At 37.0% G+C, this 10,664-nt stretch overlaps 1 protein-coding gene across 1 annotated transcript in view; it reads right to left on the minus strand.

Annotated features, from left to right (window-relative positions):
• DDX10 (DEAD (Asp-Glu-Ala-Asp) box polypeptide 10) overlaps positions 1–10,416 on the minus strand; it is a gene marked incomplete at both ends in the record, with an annotated part of 46,070 nt that extends 35,654 nt beyond the window's left edge. Inside the window, 8 exons of the mRNA XM_009870264.1 lie at positions 1,424–1,508; positions 2,676–2,838; positions 3,980–4,106; positions 6,329–6,518; positions 7,711–7,831; positions 8,220–8,378; positions 10,025–10,155; positions 10,356–10,416. Of these exons, the coding sequence (XP_009868566.1) occupies positions 1,424–1,508; positions 2,676–2,838; positions 3,980–4,106; positions 6,329–6,518; positions 7,711–7,831; positions 8,220–8,378; positions 10,025–10,155; positions 10,356–10,416 (1,037 nt within the window). The remainder of the gene's footprint in view (positions 1–1,423; positions 1,509–2,675; positions 2,839–3,979; positions 4,107–6,328; positions 6,519–7,710; positions 7,832–8,219; positions 8,379–10,024; positions 10,156–10,355) is intronic.
• Between the last annotated feature and the right edge of the window lie 248 nt (positions 10,417–10,664).

The raw sequence follows: 10,664 nt of genomic DNA on the forward strand, positions 1-10,664 counted from the left end.
CGCTCTTCCTGGTGCGTAATGAGAGCCAGGAAAAGGCTCGAGGATTCTAATTCCAGTGAGATGCTTTAATTCAGTGACACGGCTCAGGAAGAGCTCAACAAGTCTCCTAGAAACTGTCAGTTAAACAGTGCCAAATACATTGTTTTCGCTTCCACAATGACAGCATGCCTAAAAGACAAAGTTACAAGCCTTCTGTGGAAACGACATATGACTGAAAGGAGGTATTTTTTAACAACAACAACAACAACAACAACAACAAAACTACGAAAACCCCAAGATTCTAACTAAACCTATATGTTTCTCTCACATCTGGTATGCACGACGTTACATCTAGACTTGAATTTAGCTAAATAGATACATGTTTTATTTAATTATAATATATACTTTTTTCACAGACAAATTTAAAAATACTTTTAGGAGAAAGAACTACTATTCTCTTCTATTATAAGGGGTAAAATGGAGCGCATAGGACAAAATGTGGCAAAAAAGTTACCAATTACAATGAGAACAAGGCTAGAACTTCCACATTCTGAAAGAGGGCTGGAAGTACACACTTCTATTACAGTCACCAGAATTTAATGCTATCTGGTCTAGGAACACAGACTTCAGATTCCTGTTGTGCAGAGTGCTCAGGTCTTACCCTGAGCAATTGTTCTGTCATTAGGTTTGACATTAAGGTTGACAACTGCCTATATTGCAAACCCTACTACAAGTAACTTAAATTATGCAAAAGATATAATGGCAGGTCTTGCATTTTGTCCTTCAGATAATTGCATCAAGTTTTTGATTTAGTGAATTACATACAGTAACAGCTCCAGTTTCTCCTTCAAAAATCTACTTTAGACATCAAGGACCAGGTTTTCAACAGTATATCTGGAGAACTCCATTCTGTCATAGAGGCTTAGCTACTCCTAATAATGTAATTCTACAAAAGACAGAAAATTAAAAATTTAGCCTGTAATTAACATTATTTTAATCTGAGGAGGAAGGAAGCAAATAAGGAAGAATTAGTTCCATTTTGAAGACTATTCAATGATACAAACAAATTATATCCACAGACTAAAGCTTTATTTATCTATAAATGGTGGCAGCAAAACAAGATTTTCCACCCACAAACATGCTCAACTGAGCCTTAGAGGTAATCCTGCAAAGTACAAAAGAAGAATTTTGCTTATTCACTATTAATCTTCCCTTATCAGATTAAACAACTGAGGGTACTTTGTCTGTCTGCTGTAAAGAGTGTCTGAAGCTTACTAAGAAATTAAGTCAAACCATTACTCTGAAGTAATCAAAAGGGTGATAACAGGTCTTCTTTCTCTCCAATTTATACCTGATTTTTTCCAAGTGAGTCTTTAGTCAATTATCTGTCCCTATTGTGGTCTAGTTTTAAACATCATAATATTAACGAAAAGTGAATACAAACCTGGCTGTTCTTCCTACTCTGTGGATGTATGTGTTTGCATCTTCTGGACAATCAAACTGAATGACCCAGTTTACTGCTGGAAAATCTGTGTAAAGAAAAAATAAAAATGCAAAAATTTAAACTCACTGTACTCCAAATCCTCCTATTCAAGAGCAACATACTATTTTGGAGCATTAATTCTTCTAAGAACCATCATTTAGACCAATTTACAGACAATGAGTACAACTTCTGAAATAAAAATAAAAATTGCATGTATTAGCTTATCATAAATAATCATTCTCTTCATCAAAGAAAGCCAAAATTAACGGTGTCTTCACTTCCTAAATTATGACAGTGCACTGAATGGAACATAATTTCACACCTGATAAGAACAGACATTCTTTGTGTCACACAGATGATAAAATACTACAAATTAATAATAACAATATCTGACCCTCTTTTCACCTACAGTATCAATATCACCTACATCACCAGGGTTTGAAGTCAGCTGTGGCAAGACAGAACTTCTGCAGCTCTCCACCTACAGAAATATCACAGCCCTTCTCAAAGGTAGGAGTGAGTGACAAAGCCTGACAAAGAATTCAACGCTGAATGTGAATGACATTAGCAATAAGCACTTTCTAACTGCTGCACTTCACTCAGCAGCAGCACACTTTGCGTTGCAGTAAGTTCACGTTCCTTCCTGACAAAGTCTATAGCTACAGTCACACCTGCATTCTAAAATCAAATCGCTAGTGAGAATTCAGCAGCATAGGAGGTATGACAAGCAGTTTTCATTTCTGCCTTCAGGTTTTAGAGCACCTCCCTTCCTTTTCTTTTACAGCGTACTGACTAAACCTTACATTTTGGACAACAGAGTTTGCTATCTAAAAGAAGAACGAGTAAACTCCTCCAAAGTATCCATGGAAAATATAAAGAAGTAAATCACAGTTCACGAGTCAAAACAGGTCCCATAAATACTCTGCTTTTTCCCTCATCTACTTTTCTGCCTCCTTAAGAATACAGTTCTATAACGCCACTCAGGGTTCAGACATTAAAATTTCTACAGGTTTTCATTTCCATTTGGTAGGTTAGTGTTCACACAAAGAAACAACAGAACTCTAAGAAGCGTATCTCTTCTGAGACACCCCAGTGAGCTCTTAAGCAAACTAGAACTTAATTTCTTACAAATCAGGATGGTTTTCAAAGCATAAAGCTTCAATGGGGTTAGATCATCACTTTATGATTAACTATTGCTTCTGTGGGTACGTACCCAGGCCGCGAGCTGCAATATCTGTAGCAAAAAGCACTGCTGCCTTTTTCCGAACAAAACACGTGTAGACTTCCATTCTCTTCATCTGATGCTGCTTGCCATGAAGTGCCAGGACAGGAAGGCCAGGCTGAAGCTTACAGAACACTCTGAAGAGATACTGGACCTACCCAACAAATCAGTGGAAAAAAAAATTACCATGCAATGTCAAACTCATTAAGATCATATCCACTTTAAATCAACTGACTTGGCACATCAGATAAAACTCAGTTTTCTTCACAACAGAGACAAGAAATGCTATTTGGAGACTTTGTCACATGCCCAGAGGAAACAAATTGTGGCAGAAGATTCTCATGCCTTTTGGTGAAATTTCCTAAAAGGAATCAGAGTAATGGAGAGCAAAAAATTACTTGGGACATGACTAGTTATGCTGTAGGCAGGGGACTGAAGTATCAAATCCCCACCAGAAGCACTGCTTTTAGACAAAACTGGAGGGGTGCAGAGTCTTATGCTTGCCACTCAGAGCAATCTACACAGTCTTAGTTCACAATTTCAGTGATGCAGCATTACTGTGAAGTGGGCAGCTATCGAACTTTTTTTTGAAGAAAATGGTTCCCGAAACTCCATACATTGCAGGAACAGCTGCAGCTTAGGGAATTTCTGTACAGCTAAACCTACCACCTCCCTGTACTCATCAGCCAACTGCAGAACAACAGGAAATTATAACCTCCTGTACAAGTAGAACAACTGCAACGAGTACCTACTAGATCACTGCGCACTGTAAAATGTTTGATACATGCAATAGTTACAGGAATAAATACCTGTGCCATACAAACAACTTCAAAAGAATGGACCCAGCCGATATTTGAAGGACTACTTCCTATATAACCATAAAACAAAACCGCTTTCCCTGCATTATTTCACAATTCTAAACTTCCTATATAGGCAGATTTAAAAGCTTGTATAGAACATAAGTAGAACTATCAAAATACTTTGTAACCCAACCATGAAACGTGTCGTGAGACAAACTGAAATCACTGGCCCTTAGTGACATAACAGCAGAGAGCAAAAAATGGTTGAGTACACCAGGGTCTGCCCGATCTTCTGCTTCGAGCTCAGGTCGCTGAGCTTCCCAGCAGCCAGGCTTTGCTTTACATGCCTACAAGACCAGGCCATGTTTCGTTCCTCCTCTGATTTCCTGTTGTGAACTAGTCCAGAATCTCACCTGTGGTGCCTTGACGTCTACATGAGTATCTCCATTTTAACAGTTTTAAAATGCTACAGGGAGAGAGGGAGAACAGCCATACCTCTTTACAGCTTGCAAAAAACACAATGGTCTTCTTTTTCAAGTGACTTCTCAGGAAAGAGTATAACATGTTTACTTTTTGCTGAAGCTCACAAACAACATAGTTCTGATCTAAAGTGGCTGGAGTACTGCGGAAAAAAAAAAAAAAAAACACATCAAAAAGTACACTTAGATACCATTAGTTCTCATAACATCAAATTGATAAAGAAGGGAAGAGAGAGAATATACAGGCATACAATGTCTACCAAGCTGCCCACTACCTCTTTTAAGTCAAGAGGGTCTGACAAATGCCCAGAAAAAGGAGGAAAGAGAAGAGGAAATTAAAAAGAAAAAAAAAAAAAAACAGTCAGGCAGGAAAGTTCTCCCACTTTGCGGGGCAAGTCTTAGCAACTCCATTAGAAAGCTACTCTTCAAATACAAATCAGTTTCCTTACTAAAAGCTAGTGGGAAGAGGTGAATGACTTTTGACATTACTTCTAAATTCATTTACTACTAGCAAGTCAAACTCTTTCCATGTCTAATCAGCGACATTCAAATTGCCTTGACTTAAAAATGCAATTTTGTCTATTAATCCTATTAAAGCATCATTTGTGCTTAAGGCAATGTCAAAGCACAGTCTAATAATGCACAATAAAAGCACTGATGTACTCACTCACTGATTACACTCTGACATGCAAAGTGACTCTGTAAAGCTGTAAACTCTGTAAAGCTCTGAACTGTCACCTTAACTCACCTTTCCATTCTTTACAAAATAAAATTAAAAAAAATAATATCTCTGGCATACTTGTCCTTGAAATACATTTAAATTCTCATCTCTTACAATCACTCTGCTTCATCCTAAACAGGCCAAGGGTATTCAAAATTGCTTTATTAAAGGCGGTCACTTAAGAGGATGAAATTGCAAGACACTGCCCTGGTTTTTATTCTGCTATTCAACTTGAATGATGCCACAATACCTTTCACTTTGTAAGCCTTTCAGAGGAAACTGTTGTCAAAAGGCAATAACCTATTATATACCAAAGCAGTAAACTCTAAAACAGACGAATACCTTCCCTTTTCATTAAATTCAGCTTATTACCTGATTGCACTCTCCACAATATTTTAAAAAGTTAAATGTACTTTAAAAGAGAATTCACAAAAAAATGCAAGATCTGTGAAACAGATGTATAGTCAGTTAAAACAAAGACTACATACTACGCTTGTGCATCCTCTTCTGCTAAGAGAGTATTAACCACACAATTTTCCCCAGCAATCATGCTTATTTAAGATGCCTTTGATAGTAACACTGATTTTAAAAAGGTATTTGCCCCACTTACAGAGATAAACAAATTAAGTAGCTAAAATCAACTCAAGACTCAGTCTGTTTCTGCTGCTCATTTTGCTGATGATTTCTCATTCGCTCTTGGAAAACTCATTCGTATCACTGTGCTTAACCTTTCTCCTGCATCTTACACATGGAAATATATGCATATTTCATAGAAGAGCAGAAAAAGAATTATATACATTCATAAGCAATTTGACACTTAGATGATCGAGCCCACAGAAATGCAAAGTATTAGTTATTTACTAAGATTTCAAAAGAAAAATTTGTGCCAAAAAGCAACGTGTACATTTTTTTTATTTAGTGACGCATTAATGTGTTTGAGTTTGGTAGACCACATGCCTGACTCCTAGCAAGGGTCTCCTATTCTGATCCAAACTGTATGGCATGATAAGTTTATTTTGCATGCACAAGACTGGAGTCCTGAATGCACACAGTAAACCCAGCACGTCACAAAGACTTTCTACATGTGGACTAATGCCACATGCTTTCTTTTGGGCACCTAATACCAAATACACTAACTGACATTCTGCACTTTCCCAATAGGGTAACACTTCCTTGGAAAGTCAGATTTATCAACTGCACACGAAGAAGGTATTTGTGCAACACGTCTGCTGGTTACGCACAGTAAGTATGCACACAAACAAGGCAAGGAAGTAAAACAACAAAAATAAAGTAGCAATTCAAAAGTGAATGCTGTTACATCCAGGACACTTCTCCAGTCTGGCTACAACCCATTCCGGGGCTTGCTCCTGAGGAAGAAAATTTCCAGTCTTAGAAAGTGCCTCAGAAGCTACAAGGAAAGTGAGGATTCAGCCTCCCTGTAATGAATCGGTCAGAACCACTGCCCCCTTCTCCTGATTTTCCTTGCTTTCACGAACGCACACAACAGGATCAAACACCGAAGGAAGCAGGAGGATGCACGAGGTAACTTCTGGTTCAGGGAACTGATAGTCAGCCAAGTAGTTAAGTAGGATTATCATCTCTTTAACCCCTCCATAAAAAAAATAAAACATTCTCTCAACATACCTGAATTTGGCTTTCTCATGAACCCAAACATATTCTGGATCTTTCAGACTCAGTCGTGCAAGATCCTTCACGGATTTTGTTTGCGTTGCAGAAAAAAGCAAGGTCTGGCGTTTCTTAGGCAGATTTTCAATGATTGCATTCATTGTATCAGCAAACCCCATGTCTAAAATTCTATCCGCTTCATCAAGAACTGAATTGAGAGACAGATTTGAGAAAACCCTGGTTTAAGCTCTATTTAAAAAACACATAATAATCGTACACTAAATGCATACGGTACAAAAATTCATGCCTATTTAAACCGCAGAGATTAACTTAATTACTGTATATGACAGGATTCTCTTTAGATATTAACGTACTCCATAAAATATGTTTTTAAAGAACAGTGAAAGTCACAGCATATCCCACAGTCTATGCATTACAGCCCTCAGTTTCACATGGTAAAGCATAAAAGATCAGCATTTCAAGTAAACAGGTCAGCAATTTGCATATTAAAACATCCCAGTCCTATTCCTAGAACAAAAGCACAGAATATAAAATGGGTTTGTACTATCCATGACAGATCCTGCACCTAAGCTGAATTCAGCACTGAAACATAGGGAATAACCAGAATAGCACAGGGACAAAGCTTTAAGAAAAGGGCTTACATTTAATGCAATTCTTCTCTGACTGCCATAAATTGTACTCAGTGTAGTAAGCATAACTGCACACTTTATCAGCTTCATTAGCTTCCTAATTACTTCTAAGCTCCTCAAGCTACGCTAAAGATTATGCACTGCTCTTAGAGGCAGACAAACCTTTTCATAATACTGAAATTTTTATTCAGGTTGGAAAGATGAAAAGAAACAATGCTAATAATGGTAACGAAACAATGAAAGGAACATCAATCTGTCTTAAAATTCAAACAAAAGCATTTTCTAGAACTGGTCCAAAATACACACGCAGTAATGGACATTCTAGAGTTAATTATCATGTCAGGAAAAAACACAAGTGCCATAGTCAGAAAGGAGGCCAGTGTCAGCCAAGACAGATCTAAATGACTGTATGAGACACTACATTTGATCTTTAGGTTCTTTACTAATTCACCTACTTGTTATTATCATCCTAAGGCAGGCAAGCTCAGCAATCACTTTGACAGAAAGTACAACACACAGAACAGGGGTTTTCTTGTTTTCTGTATTAAAACTGTACATGTGAACTTCAATGACATTTCATCCATATACTGTGACTAGAATAAACTTTTTATCCAAGGAAGTGCTCCACACAATTACAAACTGTTACCTAATATTAAGTACTTAAGTTCCTAATATTAAGTACTTAAGTTCCTAATATTAAGTACTTTCAAGTACTTAAAAAAAAAAAAAAAACCCCCACACCAAACTTACTCAACATTTGCAGATCAGAGGCATAGAAATAGGAAGTTTCATCCATGTGCTGTAGAAGTCGTCCCGGAGTGCAAACTAGCACATTTATTTGGTGAATTCTTTCAGTCTCTTCTTTCAGATCCTGAAAAGGAGTTAAATCAGCTTAGCTCTAGTGATTCACACTAGAAGCCCAGTATCAGAGATGTTCAGACCAACCTAACCTATTGATAGTATTTAGAAAGAATAGTTAACAATCAGCCTCTCCCCTTTCCACAGAGATATCACAGTTTAATGTGCTCACACTTGTGGCTTGAGTAAAAAGTGTTTCAGAATAATCCAAATTAACAAGACAGTTCTGGAAGGCTTGGCAGGAAGATCCACAGAAAGACTGTAAATGTACAAAAGCTTCAAAAGACACAGAGTACACAGACGGGAAAACGACTGGGTCATTGACAGGTTCCCATTAACTACTCTCTTCCATGACTTAACACAGAACTCATGCCTTCATACAGCAAACTCTAAGAACACACCTTTCCTCCAATGATAAGGCCAGCTGAGAAATCATGATTCCTTCCCACTTTACGCAGAACCTTGAAGGTCTGAAATGCCAGTTCCCGGGTAGGCGATATTATCAAAACCCCCAGCCCATCAGCTGAAGTCCACTGAAGGCGATACAGAAGTTCCAGAGCCTGAAGAAAAATTATCGTATTCTCATTACAAAACTCTCAGAAGGAAAATATCTGACAACAAATTTGTAATGAAGTGTCATAAAAAAAAGATAAAGCCACACTAATTAAAATAATGACTTGAAGAAACATGAGTATACACTTCACATAGTATAACCACGTATCAGTTCTAACTGATGGCAACGATACTTGCTCTAGCAAAGTTCTCCAGTACTAATCTATGACAGACAGTAATGAGTGGTACTTCACAATTAATCCTATCTGCCAAAATCTGGTAATTAAGCCTTAATTATTCCTATGAGAATAGAAACCAGATGCAGAAAAACAAGAAAAAACTTCCCTACTCAAAAAGTTTTGTGGGAACCAGAAACAGAATGAGCAACTAGAACAAAGGAAATCATTGCAATTTGATTTTGCTAATAAACCACTATCTGCACATACATACATGCTACATACAGAGCATTCCAACTAAAGCTGCCATCCACCTCAGACCAGGATTATTCCTCCTCTTACAAATTCACACCAAGAAACACAGTCTTAGTCAGCTAATCCCGACACAAAGATTTCACAGGCACAAATACCAGCAGCATTCTGAAATATAAAAGGCTGCTCAGCATCCTTGTACAATTTTTTTCCCACTCCTCATCTCTCTAGATCCTCTCTCTATCACTTTTCTCCCCTAGAACCCTTTTACACAGTTTACCTTATTTCAAAACAAAGGACTCCGACTCCTAGATTAACTGAGGAATCTCACTTCCATTTCTCAAATTCACACAATTCTTTTGAAGCCACCTAAATTTTTTTTATTCTTTACTGATCAAAAAAATAAATTAAAAATACAGCATAAAGTATAAATTGTCTCAACTAGAGAGGGTGTTCAGAACACCTACCACTGCTCTTACAGCTACTGACAGAATATGCTCCAAAGAAACTTATGCTCACAAAAATGTAAGCAACATTTAAACCAAAAAAAACCTCTATAATCAACACATTTATTTTTCCATTACATGATGGGGTTTGTACCCACTTAAGCATGAGACATTTGCTCAAAGCAATTATACTTTCAACTTGAAGAAATGAAATGCAGAGCATGATGTTTTGAGCACAGTAAAATACAAATTATCTATGACATAAATTTTCATCCTGTTTTCCCACTTGCACCTAGAAGTCATTTCTAAGGAGTTCACAAAAGACAAGGAGATGGAAGTCCACATTCATTAAGCTTCGGTTTGCTATATAAGGTTCAAATCCTAAAATTTTAAAAGGGTGAAAATCACTCATCAAAGGAACTAAACAAAATTCACCATTCTATTTCACACACTACTTCAAATTTTAAAACAAATAGAGTTGCATGAGGAAAACAGAATCCCAAGAGAAAAACAAAGCACTTCTTAAACCACATGGAGTCTAACAACGTAAGGATCAATATGGAATTTCTAAGTGTAAAAATCGTCCTTGGGCCAAAAATATAGTTCTTTCAGAACTATAGTTCTTTCAGCAATATGAAATTAACATCTTGACTTTCTTGGAACATCAAGATCAGTTGAGTTGTAACTTTTGTATCAAGATTATTAACCTAAGCTGTTTGACATCTGATACCTCCCAGATAATTTGCTTTAAATACAAGTCGAAAGATGTAAAGTACTTACTGGTACAATAAAAGCCAAGGTTTTGCCTGATCCAGTCTTCGCAGCTCCAAGTACATCTTTACCTTGTAAAGCCAAACCTACGGTTTGCCTCTGTATCTCTGTTACCACGCGATACTGAGCTTCCTGCAATCCTAGTATTTGCCATGTGGGAAGAGAAGAGAGAGCATGGGGGGGGGGGAGGAAAATCATTATTTTTGATATATTCCTCCATTTAGAAAACACTGTACATGGCATTACTTCCCTAAAACTTATAGCAAAAAAGTTCAGATGCAGACAAACAACCTATTCTTTTTTACTTAAATTACTTTACAAAGAAAACTTTTGTACTCACCTTTTAGAGTTTTCTTTGACAATGGAAAATCCGAAAATCTTTGAATTTCACTTGCATTTATCTGAAACAGAATAAGTTTACTCATTGTTTACAACCTAAACATAACAGAGAAATTAAACAGCACTCTTTAAGTTGCTGTTAACAAAAATATATAGTAGTTTAGTATGACCTGATCCAAGTTAGTTGGTCAGGAAATCTATACTAGTTTGACCTAAGCCAAACTGCTCTTCCACCATAAACTGTTTATTAAGTAATCAAACCATGCAGGCTAACAGCACAATTTAAAGCCCACATCATCATGAAATTCCA

The sequence above is a fragment of the Apaloderma vittatum genome, unplaced genomic scaffold (assembly GCF_000703405.1).
Source record: "Apaloderma vittatum isolate BGI_N311 unplaced genomic scaffold, ASM70340v1 scaffold15050, whole genome shotgun sequence".
NCBI classification, from domain to species: Eukaryota; Metazoa; Chordata; class Aves; order Trogoniformes; family Trogonidae; genus Apaloderma; species Apaloderma vittatum.